This window comes from Xiphophorus couchianus, chromosome 12 (assembly GCF_001444195.1).
Source record: "Xiphophorus couchianus chromosome 12, X_couchianus-1.0, whole genome shotgun sequence".
In the NCBI taxonomy this organism is placed as follows: domain Eukaryota; kingdom Metazoa; phylum Chordata; class Actinopteri; order Cyprinodontiformes; family Poeciliidae; genus Xiphophorus; species Xiphophorus couchianus.
The window spans coordinates 24,304,214-24,326,653 of NC_040239.1; the positions used below are offsets into that span (position 1 = coordinate 24,304,214).

General features: G+C 40.1%; 1 protein-coding gene and 1 long non-coding RNA gene across 4 annotated transcripts in view; both read left to right on the top strand.

Moving 5' to 3' along the window:
• Positions 1 to 1,763: 1,763 nt before the first annotated feature.
• Positions 1,764 to 3,054, top strand: LOC114154975 (uncharacterized). The gene is made up of 2 exons (XR_003597656.1): positions 1,764 to 1,998; positions 2,205 to 3,054. It is a non-coding gene; the product is annotated as an uncharacterized LOC114154975 (long non-coding RNA).
• Positions 3,055 to 13,515: 10,461 nt separating this feature from the next.
• lmx1bb (LIM homeobox transcription factor 1, beta b) overlaps positions 13,516 to 22,440 on the top strand; it is a 65,473-nt gene continuing 56,548 nt past the window's right edge. Inside the window, exons 1-3 of one of the 3 annotated variants that reach the window (XM_028034699.1) lie at positions 13,516 to 13,836; positions 14,191 to 14,313; positions 14,669 to 14,855. In XM_028034699.1, the coding sequence (XP_027890500.1) occupies positions 14,244 to 14,313; positions 14,669 to 14,855 (257 nt within the window). In that variant the 5' untranslated portion in view covers positions 13,516 to 13,836; positions 14,191 to 14,243. Of the gene's footprint in view, positions 13,837 to 14,159; positions 14,314 to 14,668; positions 14,856 to 22,440 lie in introns of those variants that run through there. The other 2 variants (XM_028034700.1, XM_028034698.1) reach the window with 2 other exon arrangements.

Below are 22,440 nucleotides of genomic sequence, written 5' to 3' on the forward strand. Positions count from 1 at the left end.
AAATCAAATAAAATATGACCTGAAAAGTGTGGCATGCATTTGGGTTTAGACTCTTGTACACTCCTGCCCCCCAAAAACTTTAGAAGGCCTTTTGCCTTCAGAAGTCACCTAATTATAGTCCGTCTGTCATTTTCTTTCTATGTATTGGGTATTTCTACAAATTGACCAGACTAACTCTGCAAAGAAAATTCAATAAACTACAACATCATATTTTCTTCAAATGCAAGTAAAACCACTGTCCTGAGAAGACTTTGGCTATCTGCTAAAAAAAACATTGGAAACATGAATATCAAGGAGCACATGCAGACAGCTCAGGAACAAGCTGCAGACAGGTTTAAACCAGCATTAAGTTATTAAGCAATACCTCCAAGTCTTAACATCTGTTCACTTCATCATTCAAAAACGGAAAGGGGTTCGGCACAGATGAGACCATCCACCTAACTGGATAGGTGAGGCTGACGGCCATTATGAGCTACGTACGAGGTGAAGGCGGTCTGCTATTTGACTTGCATGCAAAGTTCTAAACTAGCAAAGCACAACACTCAGCATACGATGAAGCATGGTGGTGGGAGCATCATGCTTTGGGATTCCGTTCTTCAGATAGGAAAGGGAAGCTGGACAAGGTAGAAGAAAAAATAAACAGAGCTAAATGGGGGTTCACCTTCCATCATACAATGACTCTACACATAGGTGGAATAGTTTAAATCAAATCATATTCATGTGTTAGCATGGCCTAGTCAAAGTCCAGACATAAATCTAGTTAAAAGATTTGGGGCAAATATTGAAAATGTGCTTTTACAGATGCTATCCATCCAATCTGGCAAAACTTGAAGGACTTTACAGAGAAAAAAATGTGCAAAATATTCTAGTCTCTAGATTAGGGTTTAAAACTCCTGTCATTTTAGACTTGTCCGTGGTATCTCCTAGGTAACCAATTATTTAATTCATGTGTTTAGACACAATGACATTTCTAAAGGTTTCTTGAGGACAAGTGTTTGATTCCCATACTCTACATGAGCGAAGCTGGTAGAGGGATACTTCAAAAGACCTGCAGCTGTAATTGCAGCGAAAGACGGTCTCCACTAACAGACTTCCAGATTTCAAGTTGCCATATTTTTGCTCTTTTTTCCCCCATTACTACGAGTTACAAAAACTCCATTGTAGTTAGATTTGAGTTGCACTCATGAGCTGTCGCTTTTACATTTTGTATATTTTTGTTTGTGCTAAGCCGGCTTTGAGGCAAGTGGCCATTTCAGTCTGCCGGGTCTCTGCTGCTGAGTTGCCCTCAGAAGGGTTTGCCTTTAAATGATGTTGAGCGGAGCGGAGCAGCACATCAAAGCCCCACCCCTATGCGAGTCTGCCAGATGTCTCATGGTCATTTTTAAACTCACACCCCGGGCCCATGACATGTAGCCGTGTGTAAGCATGTAGACAGAGGTAGATGGGCCACTTGGAAATTGGAAAAGGAAGCCTGTATTTATGAGGTGGTTTGAGGTGCTGTGTTAAGACGGGCTTAGCCTGCCACTCTCCCTCTGACAGGCCTGCTTCCCCTCCCCACCCCTGCCTTGAGTGGAGGTGACCAGAGACAGAGTGAGGTGAAAGAGTAAAGGCAGGAGAGCCTGTCTAAGACGGGGGCTCTCGGGCAGGTGATGCAGCAAATCACTCTGCCACAGAATGTAGGGTTCACTAGATCCATCATCGTATTCATGGAGTAGTAGGGAGCAAATGCATTGTCTGGGGGGGCGGCTTTAAGCTTTCAGAAACTGATATGGAAAAGTTAAGAATGATCACCCAACCTCTAATCCGACCACTTACCTCAGGTCTTTTCTGTTGTCTTGGTTACCTGTTGATGTCATTAAGTGTTGGGAGACCCTCACTGAGACTGAAAGCAAGAGGTCAGTCGTGTGGTCTTCACCGTACCTCCGCCTTAACAAGCCCCTGGGCTGCACTCAGAGGGAAGCTGCACATCATGCACGTCGTTCCATGCTTCAGCTGGAGGTAAGATGAGTGATGTCCCAGAGCAGGGAACCCCCTTTTTTTCTCCCCTTCCCCTCCTCTCTCCCTCTCTGCGCCAAGGCGGCCGGCCCATGTGAGTCACATTACTGGAATTGTGCAGGGATGGAGTTGGGTGTGAGGTGATCTCTCTCTTCACCCTCCTTCCCCTCGTCCCCCACTGCCTCCTTTCCCCTCTCATTCTCTTGCAGATATTCGCCACATGTTGTGAAATGACCAGCAAACATCTTTCCTCTCCCTCTCTCCCCTCCAACACTGCCTGCGACACAGAAATCAATTAACTCCTTTCAAGTCAGATCAAAGACCCAATGCACCGGCCAGGTCTTACTGAGACCTCTGGGACAATTAAGTCTCCCTTTGGACAGTGACGGGGCCGCAGAGACACAGGCGGGCCGCTGCCACTGTTCGCCGACGTGTGAAGTTTCCGTAAACAACTAGGATGATAACAAAAGGGAATATTTTTGTTGCACGATAATCAATAATGACATTTACAAATAGCTCTCTTGCAAAATGATCTTACTCCCAGTTATCCTACAGAATTTGCACTTTGACTTTGAATGGTCATTTGCCTCGTGTAAAGATAACACACCTATAGTGCAGCACCCTTAAAGATACATACCCTAAGGTAAATTATTAGAGACTCTAGATGCCACTCTTTGTCTCAGTTTCAAACTGTTTATAGTTCTGGACAAGTTCCAGAAAGCGATAATTTTCTTGTAGTCATTTCTGGACCTGAGAAACCCAACACATATCTGACTTTTTTGAATTGGATGGAGATTTTATTATGTCTTACCCATTTTGAAAAGTGGCGATTTGGCCTCGGGGTCAATGTTTGTTATTGACCAATAATAAGCATTTGTTGTATTTGTGAAAAGATTTTTAAAAAGTAGAGATTTCATTGGTTTCATGGACCACCTTGGGTCGAGAGAAACATGAAAAGTCGTACGTATCTGCTGAACTGAACTGAAGTATTCTGCAGCGCTTTTCAGATAAGCTAGTCTAATGTTTCTGATATAAAATAAAAGTGAATTTCAGTAGGTAGTTAAAAGTTCCTAGACTGCGTGATTGTGTGATTTTACCTCCAAAGAAGTAAAGTATGAACAATTTAAAAGGCTTCAGTTCATTGGACGTCATACATAATTTTAGACAATGTCACAACCATTAAAGCAAAAAAATCAACGATTCTAGATGTTTTAATTAGAATTCTTTTAAAATTTTATAGGGTTTTTTTCATATCTTTACCAAAGGGGCTCACCACTGAGAAAGCTGGTGAATGTAAAATATTTTATATAAAATTAGGTCTGAATCTCTTTGTGTTTCGTGACTCTATTTCAGTTTTTTTTTTTTTTTTACATGTCTGTTGAGCTGTTCTCTGACTAATGTTTTCTGTTTGGGGTTTTGGACAGTTTTGACTTACTGTCATTTTTTCTCTATTTTGCTCCTTGGTGTGGTTAGCTTTTACGATCTCTGCATCTAATGTAGTAGTTAATGGTGTTTTCTTTATTCTGCTTTCAAGTCATGTCTGGGTTTTCAGCAACTGTTTGACATATTTGGCCATTTTTAAAGTCTAGAGTATTTTTTTTTCTAGTTATGGTTCACTTTTTTAAAGTGTCTTCTCGTTTTTTGGGGCGGAGGGTTTCCCCAATGCATTTGACATATTTTTGGTGCTAAGGAGAAAAATCAAAGGTCCAGACTGCAGAGCCCATCTAACTAATCTCTCCCTCATCACTGCTGTGGCACAGAACGTGACATCAAACCAGTCGGACATGGGGGAAGTGACTAAAGTTTTTGTCCACAGACAGGTGCACTGACCCTGTCCACCCTCGAAGGTGCCACTCTCATTTTATTGGACATTTATGGCCGGCCAGCATTTTTTAACCACCACCTGGATGCAATAAAGGTCCGGCTCCTGAGCCCTGGCTGCCCAGAGGATTTCCCAGCAGCTCCCACGGGACCTCTGGCTAGTTAAGATGTTTATTAAGCTGAAAGTGGTCCAGTGGGAAAACAAGGCACTTCTGAGAGATTCGGGCCAGCAGTTTTCTTGTTAGACAGTGGGCTCCCTGGAGGATTGGGTTTCTTTTCCTTTCAGACCTCGAAGGGGAGGACGGGGTCAGTTCACGGGGTGCGGGGTTGACCAAGTGGTAACTAGGCACATGAACCCAGGAAGGCAAACATCTAGATAGCATCAAGGTCAGCCCGCTGTGATTCCCACAGTTGCAAAGCCCGCAGAGATCAGCTAAAAGCTTCACATTAGCTCTGAAGTGCGGATGGTTTGATGTTGGAATTCCATCAACTAAATACTTTCTGCTTCGCATGGACTTACGAACATGTCATGTCATGTAAAAGTTTGATATTGCTACCAAACATACATTATTTATTTTCTATACCACTTAAAGCAGAAATGTTTTAAGAAACTTGTCCATCTACAATATAGAGAAGCTATTTCTCCAAGCTATTTGGCAGATCTTGACCTCACTAAGCCTCTACTTCAAAACCCCAGATTGTAGCCTCCAGCGTTCTGCCCTGTAAGAACTGAAGTTAGTCCCCGGTTTTGGTGAGTTTTTCACTCACACTTTGCTTTTAGTCAAAGTTCCACCAGCTTCTTCCGCGCTCCGCCTGACAGATATCACTTTTGTTCTCCTGTAGCTGTGAACTTTCAAACTGCGGAGGCCGCGGCGAGCACATTGCGTGCCGCACATGTTGCGAGCGATGGTTTTTTTTAGTGTTCTCTGCCTAATGTTCAGGACAGATTAGAAATGCTCGCCTGTGACAGATGCTGTCTCCATCTTCACTACCAGATCCACCCAGCTGCAAGACATCTGGAGGATTTCTACCTTTTCCTCTGAAGTGTGGCCTGTTATTGGCACACTCACAATCGTGTATGCGTACGCTTGCGCACAAAACACATCCCAAGGCATTTAATTGAGACATGAAAGAGAAAAAAAGAAGAAGAAGAAGCAGCAGCAGCACATTTACAGATGTGTGATCTGTTAAAACCCTGCTGGCCTTGGTAAGCAGATCGTCTACATGTTTTGTTTTTGTTTTTTTTCCCCCAGTAGTTTAAAAACATAAAAAAATTTATTGCATTTAATTCTGCATGAATGATGCATGAACCTGTATTTTTGTTCTACTGAAATTAAACCCATTTTTGGAATATCTGTCACTACTTAAGCCACAAAAGTATGCAAACACGCGCAGCTTACTCGGTCGACGGAGAAGTTTTCCTCTCCACTTGAAGGCCCCGGCTTGTTGCTAATGGCACGCATCCTACAATAACGCCCCCGGCACCCTGCAGCTTGAACTTTTTTCCCTCAGAGGAAACATTATTTTTGCGGGACAAATCCACTGAACAACATGACCATTTGATGAAAGAAGCTGCAAATCATACCTGAGCAGAGGCACCTTTGCTAACGACAACATTGACCTTGCAACAACAAATGTCATTTTGCTCAGCCCCAGGATGACACTTTTCAAAGTTTGTGAGAGAGCTGAAAGATTTTTGAGAGTGTCAGGCTGTATTTCTCTGCCTGCAACTCCACCATCATGAGTTATGAAACGCTAAGTTGTGTTTCTTGCCTCCGACTGTGTCGGTTTTATAAAAAGTAGTAGAGGAGAAAACTGAGATCATAAAATTCTTTAAAGACGTTTGAAAAATAAAGTAAAAAGAATATATATTGCATAAATATGTAATTATTATTATCTTTATTAAGAAAATTAATTGTGACACATCTTTCTGACATTTTTTATACTTAAAAAATTTAACATTTTAAAAAAAACAAATTACATTTGTAATACATTTATACCCAAAAATGTCACCATTTTTTATTTTAAAAAAAATTACGTTCGGGGAAAAATATGATGTAATGCAAATAATTAAATTAATTTGTAATTGACACGTTAGATATTTTGGGGGGTTTTTTTGCATTTGTAAATTTTGTTCTTTTTTGAGTGAAGTCAACAATTACAATAAGACAGAGAACGATAGACTTATATCATTTATTGTTAAATGTCATAAACATGCCTTCTAGGCGTTTCTTCATTTTTGCTCTTTACATTTTTGGCCATTACAAATATATTATTGTTTTTTTGTTTGTTTTTGTTTGATTGTTGTTAGTTTCTTAGTTGTTGATTATATTTGTTTATTAGCTTTTGGGTTGAATAAAACAATTTAAATCTATTCTGGACAGGTTAGATGAGAAAAAAAAAATATATGCTGCTACAAAAAGTAATCAAAACTAACTTTGCAAAATATTATGTTAAATGTAATATTTTTTGGAAAAATGGAAAATACTTAAAATTGGAACAATTTTTTACTGAACTATTTTATATTGCTCCTGATACTTAACAAAAGTGTTTCACTTCTGTGTTTGGTTACATGTATGAAAATAAATAAATTAATTAATTAATAATAATAATAATGGAAAGTTATGGGACCTGAAAAGATTGGACAAACCTATGTTAAAAACGTCCCATACAAACAAAGGTTCAAGCATTTATACTATGAAAAAGGCATCCATATAAAATACGTCACTGTGACGGAAGAAGATCAATATAATGTCCAAATTGCATCATATGTAAACGGTCTTGTTTTGTAATGTTATTATTATTATTATTATTATTATTATCCTAAAAACCTTTTTTTTCTACAGTTTTCCCTTTAATTCAATTTATTGTACAGTCTCTCTCGACATTATTCATGGACAACATTGATGATTTCTGCGACACGACAGTGAATACGGCAAACATAGGATGACGAAGATTCTGCTGGAGGAGGACGCTCAGGAAACTGTGATGAGAGAAACGTCCCAGCAGGGGGCGATGTTGTTGTGCAGAAAGCTGGCATGACGGCCTGTGCAGCTGCATCAGGCCTGTGTGTTTCAGTCAGGAGGAGACGGGGCAGAAATCTGCATGGGTCACAATGAGCAGGTTAGCTGGAATTACAGAAGAAGAAACCAGCTGCTGAATGATGATGCATCCTATTTTTAATTATATATATATACATACATACATGAATTAATGAATTAACTGAAATGATTCCACTAGCTTATTGGCTACATTTTGATCACTCTTATTAGTTTGGTAGTGTAATATTAAAATATTGCTAGATTCTTACAACACTAACTGTTTTATTCTGGTAATGAGGCTAAAGATTTGATTAGAGTTTAAGTCGGTTCAGGCAACAGTTCACTCATTCACAGTGTCTGGGAGAGAACGAGGGCAATACCTTTTATATTGATTTTATTACCAATGGATATATACAATATCAATTAAGAAAAAAACAAAGTATAATTTGTAATAAGTGTCGTCATGGAGAAGGTTTTCTGTAATGGAACAAGCCGGTTGGGCAACAATGCTGCTGGTAATGTCGAGTAAACCCTGAGGCAACCGTTGCCAGTGATTAGCACACTGTGGCTGTGGTTGTCAGGGAGAAGGTTGCCATGTCAACTTGTTAGAAAAGACTCGAAAGGTCTATTACTATTTAAAGAACTTTTTGTGTCTTAATAAAAACCTAATTCTTCTTCTTTTGTTACACTGCTAACGTGACGATTGTTTGAAATCAACAGCGAAAGTCCTTATAATTCTAGGACCAGCAGAGTTGTGTGTAATGTAACGCATCTATTCAGCCAGGAAGCTTTATTATTATTAATCAGACGCCTTATAATTGATCCGAGCTTGTACGTTTTTATTTTTAAGAGCATCATCATCATAGAGTAAGACATTTAAATACATGCTGTTAGCTTTTTTGCTTCTGAACTGTTGGCGGTGGAGATGTTGAGAATTTCCATTTCACTATTAAAATACAAATTAATCTGCATTTTGCTCGTTGTGATTAAAGTCTTCATAAATATTAATAATTTTTTAAAAAACCAGACAATTAAAAACTAACATTTACTTTATTATTAGGTTGGTTAAGACAGTAGGTTTTAAAAACTACTAAGAATAAAAGTAAGTTGTTCTTGAAGTGTTCCAGCCATTAAATTTACAAAATGTATTGACTAAAATCTACCTAAATAAAGGCTTCAAAAATTGTTACACCAACTTAATTGGTTATATTTGAACAGTTTAATCAGTGCAGTAGAGACCTTTGATCAACATTAAATTTTCTTTATTGACATGTACTTGCTAATGAATCTAACCAACGAGATGGACGACCTAATTTAACCAAGTTACAGTCACATTCGGTTGACTTTAATTACAAAGTGCAACTTCCCAATAAAATAAAATTAAAAAAAAACTTTTTAAGGGCGACATGAGACTCGTGTCCAGTTTCACAAAATCTGCAGTTTAATTATTCATTTAGTCCAATTCATCTCAGCCTAAATCTTATCGCAATACAGCACGACCAAATCGGATCACTTTAAAGTCAACAGCACACAGCAAAAGTTAGACGTCTTATTTGACAGATAATGAGGTGAAACTGTTTGTTCAACATCTTACATAGAAACCTCTTTAATTTACAACATGAATTCCCCTAAAAGCCTTCGGGATTGTAAGCATTTCTCATCTTGGATATTTAGGGCTGAAGGATTGGGTCTTAGGGATTAAATAAATAAGAAAGCGGGGGAAAACATTTTAACAATCAAAGAAATGTATGTTTTCCTGAGTCAGAGAACAGAGACTGGTGAGGCAGGAAGAGTTGTCTGCTGCTACAATAACAGCTAAACTGGGCTGTTTCTTCAGCTTGATGAAGTTGGGGGATTTCGTCCAGCTCATTGATTTAAAGGGATCATTTATGAAAACAAACAGTGAACATTTCTTCTGTTGGAGTAGAGAAGTTGTGAGTTTGGGTTTGCTTAGTGTTTTGTCCAGCAGCTTGAAAAAAAAAAAGGAAACAAATGTATATATATTTGTTTTAGTTTTTGTTTACTTCACCTTTGCTTATATAACATCATATAATTATATTATTATATTTAATACTATAATATGTATAGTTATATTTAATATTTAATGTATGTTATAATATACTACAACATTATGTAATATCAAAGTGATAATTTATTATGTTACCATATAAAAATGTAACTATTTCCGGTCTAAATGGGCTCAGCCCCCCCAGTGCTTCAACATCTTAAAAACGCCTCTGTTCCTATAGCCACATCCAAACTAAGAAAACATTTTAAAACAGTGGCACATTTAGTTGCATTTATAATCAGGCGTCCCCTCACCGGTTGTGACTCTGCTCGTAATTAAATCTAATCCTAATCAAGTCCCGGCTCAGTTTTGCTCCGCGCTTTAACAAGCTGCGGCCCACAGCCACAGGTAAACAGATTTCAGAGTCACATTTCAAATCTGGATGTCAGCTCGCTGTCACACACCAGGCTGTCAGGTCATTTGTCAGAAACTCAATAAATTTGTCAGTGGAGGGGATGATAGTAGGGGAAGAAGAAGAAGAAGAAAAAAAGAAAATCTGAATCCAATAAATCATAACGTAAACAAATCTCGCCATGGGTTGACAGTGCTGTATTGTCCTCTGGTCTAATCCTCCGGGAGCCGGGATTATCCCGCAGTATCATTTTTTTTTTTTTTTTTTTTTGGCTGCCTCTGTAAAGATAAGAGCTGGGCTGAGGAGTCCATGTCCTGAAACTTTTCATCTGGGAATCCTTGTAAACTAAAAGAAAAAAAAAAAAAAAAAAAAAATATATATATATATATATATATATATATATATTTATATATATATATATATATATATATATATATATATCGTTAAAATATTTAAAGATGTGGAATTTTAAATCAAAGAATACGAAACAATAAGTCGCATCCTATACAGGGGCCCTTTACAGGCCTAAATGGGGCCCGTGTATTCGTAGCTGCGCTGGTCCATCGTTCTGGGTATAAAAATGTAGCTTTAAGATTACAATTTCTGATGTGTGAAAAGAAGAAGGAAAGAAAAGAGAGAGAGAGAGAGAAAAAAGAAACGTGGACAAATATTCAGCAGAAGTCAGGTTAGATGACACCGGACCGGGTCGCAAATTGTCGACGTTTTAAGGCTTCAATAAGCCTCCGTGTTGATCCACGATGGTCAGCGGCTCCGTTGACTTAACGAGAAAAGTGCTGCGCCCCTGCAAAGCCTCTGCAGCCGGGAATGATTTTTTTTTTTTTCCCCCTGAAAGCGAAGAGCGCACGGGGCTAAAACAAAAAAACAAAAAACAGGCGCAATATCAATATTTTTCATCAACTTTTTTTTAGGAATATCTCAAGGATAAAGGAACAACATACAATGCAGCGTTTTGTTTTTTTTTTACGTTTAAAAAGACCAACCTTCATCAGAAAACCTTATTAAAAGATCAAAGTACGTGAACTATTAAAGTCCTGCAGCTCTGCAATTCATGCAGCCATTAGGTATTTGCTTTGCTATTATACCCCCCTTTGAAGATGTAAGGAGGTCTTCCCACTTTCCACATGGCGTTTTATTTCAAAAATCCTCTCAGTTTTGTAGGGATTATTATTATTGTTTTTTTTTTTAAATGCAACCTCTCTGCTCAAGAAACTTACCAGAAACAAATGTTCACACTCAGCCCATGTTTTATTTTAAATATCAAAGTTATTTATTTATTTATTTTTAGTTTTGCAACTCACAGAGCCTGCGGGTTTAAGGCATGCCTCTGGGTTCTGTGTGTGTGTGTGTGTGTGTGTGTGTGTGTGTGTGTGTGTGTGTGTGTGTGTGTGTGTGTGTGTGTGTGTGTGTGTGTGCGTGTGTGTGTGCGTGTTTCTAAGGCAGCACTATGCAAACTGAATTAATAATACTAAAACTTCGCCCCACTTTTTAAAAAAAAAACAACATTTCTGTTTGAAGAACTCGCTTTTGCTAATAAAGATTGCAACTTAAACACGTTTTGAAATAATTTGTGGCTATATGTTCTTCTTTTCTTTTTTTTTTAAGTAAGCAACCTCCCAAGAGCAATCAAAGTTGTAATAAAATAACAATTAGACGACGCAAGACGTCTTTATCCTAAAACCACTTGACGCGCTTTCTTCCAAACTTTGTAAAAAGTTTTACCTCCCATTCGCACAAAGGAACTCCGTTTACTGATCTCCGTGGTCTTTTTTTTTTTTCAACTTTTTCAGCTTTTCACCCGAAACATCTACATATCGAGTTGGATTCAATAAATCGAGATTGCTTTTTTATTTATTTTTTTTATTTTTTATTTTTTTACAGTGTTACAAAAAAAAAAAAAAAAAGTCTGCAAATGAAAGGACAGCAGGCCGCCTGCAGGAATCAATCTGGGCCATTCTGATTTAAAAAAAAAAAAAAAAAAAAAAAAAAAAATTATGAAAAGCCGCGTTTGCATAATGGTCCCTTACCTTTCCGATGGATGCAACAGTTCTGCTGACTTTAACGTAAATTGCTTGCTTTCCGTGCTGCACACCTGCTGCTACAGTTTTTTTCTCTCTCTCTCTCTCTCTCTCTCTCTGTCCCATAAGGCGAGGGAGGGCTCGTCATGCAGAGGCTCATTAAAACACCGCAGGCTGAAAGTTGGCGGATTGATTTATTGAATGCATGTTTGATGTCCTCGTTCACAGAGGTGACCCCATCCGATGACTGCTGCGTAGGACATTAGAGGGGAGCAGGGTTGGGACTGAGGGGGGCAAAATTAATATGGTCTTTAAAAGAAAGAAAGAAAGAAAAAAAAACTATCGATTATGTTCTATTGATAGAGTTTAGCTCATAATGCTGCTTAGTGGTGAGATAATCCAATATAGCGTGAGACGGAGGTAATTGACCCCATGCTGATGGAGGCGCTGGAAATAGAAGGAAACTGGAGGCGGAGCCTCCCGCAGGATGTCTTCATGGGGGATCAGAAATGATGAAATAATAATAAATTCTTGTCTATTTTTAGATACAGATATAAATATATTTTGTGAAGGTTGATCAAAAACAGCTTACTAACAGCAAGAAAAAAATATATATAACTTTTTTTCTCTTGCTCTACTTCAGATAAATGCAGTTCTCTCTTTGAACGGCAGAGGGCAACGACAACAGTCGCCAACCTCCCGATTTCCAAACTGGGTCGTCATCGCCTCGGAGGAGCGCAGAGAGCAGCGAGCGAAGGCCTTGGGAATGGATGCAAAAAAAAAAAGAATAAATAAAAATAGAAATCTCCAAATACCGTAGTTACGTTATTTAAATTAATGCATTAATGAAATTTAAACTCACTCATTTATTTTAGTTCTATTTTTTCTTTAATAACAACACATGTTTGTTTTTTTTAAAAAGCGAAATCCCATGTCACCCATTCCTGTCGACAGACTTAAAAAAAAAAAAAAACACACCCACACAAAAAACGAAAAGAAAAAAAAAAAAAAACAGTAGCAGCACATGAACACAATCATTTCTTATCCTAACCCATTCATGCGGCCTGCTCCCCAATTTAGATACATTCACATCCAAGAACGTTTCTCGCGGCTGCCGCCAAGCTGCACGATCGACTAAAGCAGATAACCGAGTCGACAAGACAAGCAAAAACACAGAAGGTCCATCGCCGAGTCAAAATGATCGGTCAGGAGAGGAAAACCAGTCTGATTCTGAACGAAAAAAAAAAAAAAAAAGATTCATTTCGTTGACATCTGAAAGGTTATTGGGGGATATGCATATATAATACGATAATATCCACTCTTGACTGTGCCCAACCTCAGCAGAAAAACCTTTCATTCCATGTAGGCCTCAATGCTCAGCAGGATGATCCTCAACATCCACACTGCAGATCCTGTGTGAAAATCTTCACTTCATGACTCAGGAAAACCAGCTTTATTAGTTCAGGTTACAGCCACCCAGTTCATGTTCAATGTAAGAAATTATTATTATTATTATTATTATTATTATTATTATTATTATTGCTGGTGTTTCCCTGCACTGGTTGATCGAAAGCTGGCCAGCCGAGGTGGCAGAGGCCACTTCAGTGGCTGACACGGCGCTGTTATCACCCCTGATCGCCAGGTGCATCGGCTGAAAGGGAGCAGCAGCGTCCACCAGAGACAATACACAAAAGAGCCTGTGATGCTCCAAAACACACACACACACACACACACACACACACACACACACACACACACACACACACACACACACACACACACACACACACACACGCATACCCACAGCCTAGTTCGGAGTTCTGTGCATATAGAAAAAGACCAAAACGCCCCCTTTATTTATTTATTTATTTATTTTTAACATCTTGCTATATTTTTCAGTTTTATTTGTTTTTCTTTTATTATTACAATTTCACGTTTTAATCGTGGTACATGCAATTTTCAGAGTTAGTATTTTTCTATTATTATTATTATTATTATTATTATTATTATTATTATTATTAGTGATTTGATTCCCCCCCCCACCCCCACCCCTCCTCCGTGCTGTTACCGGACAGTGCAGATCGCGCTGTATTCTGCTCCAATAGAGCCCCAATGGCAGTGAATGGAGGGAATGGAGGAGGGAAAAAAAGTGTAGCCATGCATGCAGCAGTGGGAGGATCTTTGCTCGCTTCAATCTTGATCTCAGACTTTTGCAGCGACGGGGGCACAAGCAGCCAACCGTCTCTGTTACTTCCAAAGAGTTACTGCCGGGACATCTGCCTGTACGGGCTGTGCTATCTCTGGATTTGGTGTCAACTTTTACCCTTCTTCTTCTTTTTTTTTTTTTTTTTTTAACTATTATCATTATTATTATTATTATTATCCTTTCCTCCTCTTTGGTGAGGCTGTCACTCGGTGAAGTCATTCTGTTGCGGCTGCCTCCTCTCTTTCTTTTTTTTTCACCCCCCCGTCGGCTTTGGGGAGGAGAAGATAAAGCTTCCTCGGGTCCTCTGATCATAACAGGTGACTGTCCAGAGTTTTCCCATGTTTGTTTGCTGCTCTTCCCTGACGCATCAGGGATTCACGCTTCCGGCTTAGACTGCCTTATTGGCGAGCATCAGAAAAAGTCGTATTTTCTCCCCCTCCCTGCCTCCCCTTCGCTTTATCTGTATCTTTTTGCGACGCGCGTCTAGTCTGTGCGTCGCACGGAGTTTCCAACAGGTTTCTCAGCTCGCCAAAGTCCTCCAGTCAGCTTTGGACAAGCCGGGATTTCCCCCCCCTTCTTCTTCTTCTTCTTCTTTTTCGTGTTTTTTGTTTTTTTTTTTAATCCTCCCCCTGCCAGCTCTCACCCCCATATTGTTATGGATATCGCAACAGGTCTGGTGTCGCTGGAGCGCCTATCCGCGGGAGAACGGTCCGAGACGCGCATCATGCTGGACGGCATAAAACTCGAAGATCACCCGCTGCGATCGGGACAAGCCACGCTGGGAGTCCTGCTCGGTGAGTGCCACGCATTTCTACAAAGCCGAGCACAAACCCTCATGCAGCCAGATGTTGGATAATTTGATTTTATTTTATCATTTGCATTCATGCATTCTTTTTTTTTTTTTTTCCACATTTCACAACAATGCAAATAAAAAAAGAAAAGAAGAAGAGAGGTTTGTGCAAGCAAATGGAGGAAGTGATGGCGAGTGTAGTCCTTGTTCTATTTTAGTGTGTATGATTTTTAAGGCGGTAATTGTCCCAGGCCTCATAGAATAATAATAACAACAACAACAAAGAAAAAATGTTTATCACATATATTTTTAATTTGAACGTGCGGACCTTGACTCAGGCCTTCCCTCTGTTCCTCCAGGCTCCGAGTGTCACCACAGGTCCGTGTGTGAGGGCTGCCAGCGGCCCATCTCCGACCGCTTCCTGATGAGGGTCAACGACTCCTCGTGGCACGAAGAGTGTTTGCAGTGCACCGTGTGTCAACAGCCCCTCACCACCAGCTGTTACTTCAGAGAAAGGAAACTTTACTGCAAACACGACTACCAACAGTAAGCACAATGTCGGAGGAGGTGGAAGATTTTCCTTTTGTTTTGTTTTGGTCTTTTCTCTTTTTCCTCCGCTTTATATATATATATATATATATATTTCTTTGCGTTGTTGAGTGGGTGTGCAGTGATTCTACAGAAAATGGCTTTTGGCTGGTCTGAAGGCCCTCAGCGGGTCTCACGCATCCGAGGGCAGTTGATAATAAAGTTACGAGAATATTATTATTATTATTATTATTATTATTATTATTATTATTATTATTATTATTATTATAAGTAAAACAGCAACATCTTAAATCCACGTGATGTTTGACTCAATGTAGACATGGAACAGTTGTGCATCTCGATTAACTGTCCCAGTAACCCACGGTGTTTCCACGGTCGCCTCTGCACTTTGCAGCGTTTAATAGTGCAGCTTGATCCCGCTCGAGTCCGAACATCCGGAGGCGTAGAAAGTCGGTTTTTATTCCGCTCCCTGACGCTTGTTTTCGGGTTGAATCATGTGGCGTTTCCCTGTCAACCTCAGAGCCCCTTTTTTAAAAATAATACCAAAGATGGAAAACACTCTCAGTAGGTTTCTGCGAGCCCACAGCGCTTTATTTCTCCATCAGTCCATATTAGGTTCTCTCTGTAAATTATTTAGCGCTGATATGCCTTTAATATTAAAATTTCTTTCCCTTATTTGATTATGGCGACCTATCCTATTACTTTTATTTGATTCATTATTCTGCTTATTATTTTCTGTTTACGCAGTTATTTGTAAACATCAAATTTATTTTTATCTTATTACACATTTATATTTTTGTTATTACACATAAATCACTTTATTATATGTATTTTAATGGAGCAAAGGAATATTCCGTGCGAATATTCGAGTTCCGAATATCCGAAGAGCAATGTGCCTGTTTAAGTCACCTGTACCGATTTAGATTCGCGCAATTTGCGCATGTGCGAATAATGCACGCATGTACGCAAATATAAATGTTTTAAAAGCATGGAATTGGTTTTAATACAAAAATTGCACATAATAATAATAATAATAATAATAATAATAATACAAAACAATTATTATTATTATTATTATTATTATTATTACACACTCATGCAATAATGTTTATCTATTACTATTGGTACTATTTCAAAATATTAGTTTAAATTAAAGAAAGCACCATGATTATTGTAAAATGTATTAATAGCAATTTAAAAAACCAACAAAACAAAACAAAAACTTAGTGCTACCTTCTGATTTAAACCTGTTCCAGGAAGAGGTAATAATGTAAACTTAATTGGTATTTCCTGAACATAATAATAATTAAAAAAATACCTATATACATATATATTTTAATAATCCTCGTAAGGCTGATGGAATTAGCCGCATGATTAAATTATCTGCCAGACTTAAAGAAGTGCAGCAGGGCCGCTCCCCGGCCTGTGCAGACCCCGGGGTGCCCCAGTGTTTCTCATTGCATGAGCGCTTTTCATGCTTGTCACAGAATTTCCAGCGTTTTGTGTCCGGCCCTTTTAACCAATTCTCCTTCCATTACCGGGACATCATGGCTCTCTGCTAGACACCTTGCAAAGCAACAAAGAGTTACATCTATTGGCATGCGTGGCATTCACCCCGCTCTGGGACGGCAGTGTAGTCGGGCGGTAACAATGGGGAAAAAAAAAAATAAATTCAGAGCAGTAACCCGGGGATACCAGAGTCACGGCCCAGAGGTGGCTGGAAGCAGAGACAGAAGGATCTCTTTCTCTTTTACTTGTTGCGGCATTCTGTTCCCGTTTGAAGTTTGGTCATTTGCACAAAAAACAAAAAACAAAAAAAGAGTTGACAAAAATGCAAATGCTAGAATAGAGCCTGAGTAACTCTGGCTTCCAAATATTCATCTCTCTATAAATTTTTTCCCCCTCTTATGCTCTTTAGAAATCACACTTGGAATAAAAGCATCTGTATCCCTAACTATTATTTCCCGGTTTGCTGCTTTGAATGCTGTGAGCAAGCTCAGCCAAGCACGCCATCCGGCTCCCGCGCGCTATAATATTCATCACATCTTCAAGATCTTCTCCCCTTTTTTCTTCTAACCCCTCCCAGACTTAAAAGAGCTGCCAGGTCGCTCTCTCACACCAGCACAGGTAGATCTTTTTTTCCTTTTCTTTTTTCCATGTTTATTTCATTTTCGCTGATGCGATACTTAAAGATGTAATTGGCACCTTTTTGACTTTTATGACAGCCATTTAAGATGCATTTGTCAGCCCACAAACTGCTTTGGGCTGTGAAGAGAGCTCCAACCCCTTACAGAGGACTTCGTGCCTAATTACATTCCTACAGCAACTGATTCATGCCCCGTAATCAGCGCTCACTAGCTATAATAAATCAAGGCATTGGCAAGTGGGCCCCCCCCTCTTTCTTTTTTTTTTTTTCGCACCTTTTTAACAGAAAGGGGAAAACAATTGTATTCTATGTTACTAAACATAAAACAAACCCAGCTTCAAAGTATCTTGCTACAATATTGTAACAATATTGGTTTGCATTACTCCCTTTTCTCTCTCTCTTTTTTTTTTGCCCTTGATTTTGTTTTTCATCCTCAAAAAAATGTTTTTTATTTTCGTCCGAGAGCAGGATCCGACGCGTCCGAAACGTGCAGAAGTACAACCACTCAGTTAAATGCGTGCCAGAATATCTGCGCGGAGAACCGTGGAGCAGAATTTAGTGAGAAAATGCGAGGCCGATCATGAAAGTGCTAGTAGCTGAGGCTGTCAGTCGGTTGACAGCCGTAGCCGTAGAGGAGGAACAAGCTCGAACGAGACGAGCGGTATGCAAAAGGCAGAGTGGAATTACACCATTCCGGGAGAGTTTGTTGTGCCCTGGTGTTTGGGAGGTCAATTATACATCATTAGAAAGAGGGAGATCTTCCACCCCTCAACCCTTCTCCCTCACACACACACACACACCACAGGGATGTTTTTTTTCCTCTAACCAAGCAGATGCTTTGAAGGGAGCCACGTAATAAGGGCCTTTCACTCGACCCGAGTGTTGGACAACACCCCTCTCTAATGGACTGCCTTGTTAGAAAGTGCCACAGGCTCTACCTGCAAAACACAACATTTAGCAACTATATTTTACACCCTACCGCCTTGTTATTGTGGGCGTCCTGTTGATGCATTACAGAGTGGGTTTTTTTGTTGTTGTTATTATTATTTCTTAATAATAATAATAAGCTTGACTGTATGCCAGTGGGAGCACATTTTAAATATTTTTATTTGTTGTTCATTCAAAAAGGTTCAATAAGCAGATTTTTCTTCGAGCTCCCATGCTGTAAGCAAAATAAAATAAAAATAAAAAAACAGAAAAAAAATCCAGGTCACGGCAGTGTGAGCAGTAGGAAAACACAGCAGTGATGAAGCCATAAATAAAAAGAAAGAAAGAAAAAAAAAGCGGCGCTCCCAGAATCTGTCTCGCCTCCCAGTGTTTTGTGCAGGATCCCCCCGGTGTGCTGAGAGGTGCTTTTTTTTTTTTTTTTTTTTTCAGGACAGTTTGCAGTGCCCTCCTGTGAAATTGTTGTTTTTTAATTAGCCGTGCTCGGGACGCTGCCGCAGAATGTGTGTGTGTAAGTGTGTGTCGGGGTGTGCAGGATAGATGCTGACGGCTTGGTTTCTGTGTTGGCTCGTCGTGCGTGCGCGCGCGCGTGTGTGTGTAGTGTGTGTGGTGTTTTACTCACTCCAGGACACTCCCGCGTCGCTCGGCGCTGTTAGAGCACTTATATGCAAGCTAAGAATAAAAAGCAAAAAAGGAAAAAAGGAAAACACAGGGATGCAGTCGGTGTTGTGGTTGAGGTTTTATACTCAGCTGAGGAGTTTTACGCTTAATTAAAGATGCTCCTCAACCTGCCGAGTGTGGAGCTTCCTTTCCAGGAACATTTTCTCATGTTTAGCTCTACCTTTTTTTTTCTCCCTCCTTCTTCTACCTTTAAAAAAATTAAAATAAAAACACGATAATAAGGCATTTTTAGCCTCCTGTTCTTGGGCAAATAAATCAAGACCTCTGCAGAGAGATAAATCTCACATTGGAAACACAAAGGCAGATGATATTGCTTCAGCTTGCTGGGATTTAAAATGTTTTTTTTTTTATAGTGGCTCGGCGAGGAGCGGGCTGAAGCTGGCCCCGTTCTCCAGTAAGGAAGTATTGGGTTTTATGTCAACACGGCTCGGCCTGTCCCAGCAGCACACTAGGATGCATCATCTGTCATCTCACGGCTTGCTAACCATGACCCCCCTCCGCCCTCCTCCCTCCCGACACATTAAGAGCCATTAAAGACCTGTTGGGGTGTGTATATATTTGCATCGCTGCAACATCATCTTGGGTTCCCACTTTTTTTTCTCTCTCTTTCTCTCTCTCCTCCATCTACTTTCCAAAAGTGGAATCTTTAAGGTAATATTTGTCCTTTTTCTAAGTGCCTTGCAAAAGTATTTGCACCCTTTGAACTTATCACTTTGTCATGGACTTCAGTGTTCGGTTTTCTTCAGAAGTGCCTAATTAGTAAATAGAGTTCAGCTGCGTGTGGTTTAGTCTGTGCTGTGAAGGCATCTGAGGTTTGTTAGGGAACATCGGTGGACAAACAGCATCAGGAAGAACAAAAGCAGACAGGCCGGGGAGAATGCTGTGGAGAAGCTGACACTTTTCTGTCCATCACCCACTAATAATATAGGAGTAGGGGAGGGCGATATGGACTTTGGAATTTTAGGGTGATATTTTGTGGTCCGATAAAGATTAAGATTAAAGGAAAACTATTTATTTGTTATTTTTCATGTAACTGTATGGCTGGGACTGCATGGCATAGCACCGTAAACACAAATATTGTTCTCGAAAACATTCCCATTAGATTTAGGCTTCTTCATGACACCACTTACTTTCCAAAAAAGAGCGATTCACATCACTAAAGTGTACACATTTGCGGCATTTAATCATATTTTTGAATTTACGGAAACCTATCGATGCTTTCGTGGAACAAAAATGCGACGAAAACAGCAAAAGTAACATTTCTGACCTTGTTGTTAGTGGTTTTTTAAAATTATTATTATTTTAACATCAAAAACTGAAATGAATCATGAAAATGACAAATCAGCATTCTTATCGTGACAAGGAATTTTTGAGTTTGAGTTTGACTTTATTGAACATAGTGTAATGAAAGAATAAACAAAGTCATATACAAACAACATCAATTTAAAACAAAAGCAAAAAAACAAAACAAAAGAAGAGCAGCAGTGAAGCAGAAGTATATTTACACGTTCGAATGAGTGGGTAGAAGTATGACATTATTTTCACGATAAATGATAAACGAAGCAGCCAAGAGACGCTGGATTACTGTGAAGATCCACAGCTCTTCCTTACACCACAAATTACCCTGAACAAACCACCGTGTTGAAGTAAAACAAGGTGTTAGCAACGTTATGCTGGGGGCTAATCCTTCAGCAGGTGCGGGAAAAGTTGGCCTGAGATTAAGAGAACATGGATGAAGCTAAACGCAGGCTAGTTCTTGACACTGGAGTTGAGTGGATGGTCAACTTCCATCGCATTGCAGAACATGCAGTCAGAGCTACAACGTAGCATGGTTCGGATCAAAGGATATGCATGTGTCGGAATGGTCTAGTCAAAGTTCTGGCCTAATTCTGAAGGCGACTCTGCGGAAAGATTTTTGAAAGATCCCATCCACTGCGAACGAGCTGGAGCTCTTTTAAGAGAAAGAGAAAACCGGGCTGATTGCCCGAACGTCTCTCAGCCGTAATTGTTTCACAAAGGCAGTTTTTACGAGTACAACCAGGCACTACTTCATGTTGGTCCATGATGTAAAATCGCAATAGAATATATCGTAACATCAGGTTGTAATGTGACAAAATGTGGAAAAAGTTAATCTGTGAACACTTCTTCTGCAAAGTGCAATACTTGAAGTCTTGTTGCATTTGAGCGAAATGCTTCAGCAGCTGCTTTTATTGAAAGGAAAGAGTCTGCCACGTTTCTGGATCCAGTGGTATTTTTGATTCCGCGAATAGATCATAAAATAAGACCCAGAGGTGATTCAATTAAGATGTCTTTTTTTGTGCACAGATACAGTTCTCCTACTGTGCGTTTCAGTGGTAATGACTGGGTACTAGGTGTGCATGCCAAGACGTTGCAGGGAGAGCAAAGAGAGAGTGGTTTGAAACTCTGAGCGCTTCTCTGGACACTATGGGAAGCCACGGTAATGCCCATCACCACTCTAGAGGCCAGGCCGGTGGCTAGGGATGTGGAAAGAGGGCTCTGTGGCTTTGTGTGGTGGCGGGGGGAGCTGTTGTGCAGCGGAGGAGAAGAATCTGCCCGGTGTGCTCACATTACACTGCGTGGTAGCGGAGGGCTGCAGAGGAACTCAAGCATGCAATTTGTTGGTAGCCACAATTTAACCTCATCTCCTAAAGCCGGCTGTTAGGCAGCCAGTGGGACACGTCAGTCAACCGGGAACGCTGATCAGCAACGGCTGAGAGAGGGAGAGAGAGGGAGAGAACGAGACGGAGGGAGAAAGAAAAGCCCTCGGCTCGGCAAAGCAGTGATTTTTTATATTTTTTTTATTGCTGGCTCTGAAATCCTCAGGCCTTCAGGTTTATTTTCCCAGCATGACGGCTCTTCAAAACAAAAAAACAGGGCAACCGCAAGCCATTAAATGCAATTTACAAATTAGATTTTTTGGCCAAATCTGTGAAATCCTATAATAGTCTTTTTCAAAGCAACCGGTTGAGGCGAATACACGTACTCAGCAAATGTGTTTTTTTTTTCTTCAGTTTAAATTACACTCAAAATCCGGGTGCGTTATTTTTGCTGCCATGAAATTATTCAATCAGTACGTCGCTTCTTCGGCTGGCTAATTTATTCCCGCACGTTTGCTGTTTTGTTCCTGGCGATATTTCCGATCTGTTTGTCTCGCCTGCGCCGTCTGGACTGTGCCCCCACTTGTTTCTTTGGTGCAGCCCGATCGAACGCGCATGAGAAATTGAGAAGGGGCCTCTGCTGCTGGCTCATGGTGCGGCTCCTGGCCCCAACTGTGTATATGTGATCCCCCCTCTGGAATGTTTTTCCAACACGTAGGCTTTTCACAGATACACAAGAAGGGACTGGCACGGAGGTGGCAAGTGCTGCGTTCAGACTGTTGTGTGCCCAAGGCTTACTCTCGCACTCACGCCACACATTCTAGCTGTGCATGCGAATGGGCAGAGCAGTGTGTTTGTCTACACTCAGCCCAGGTTTTAGTGAGGGTGTGGGCACGCTCGCGTATGCATGCACACTCGCTTCCTCTCCTTTCTTTGTCTCTAAATTCAGCTCTTTTCCACCGCCTCGCATTGCAAGCGGAAAGACACGGCTCATCCTCGTCGCTGCGTGTCATATTTAGCTGCTGGCTTGCTGCGTTTTTGGATTTTTTTTTTGTTTTTTTTTGCACAAATACGTCATTTCTTTCTTTCTCTCTTTTAAAAAACAACAACAACAACAAAAAATCCTTTAATCTTCATCAAATCAGATTAGCCTCCAAATGCTGGTATTTCTGCCCAAAGTGACTGACAGAGA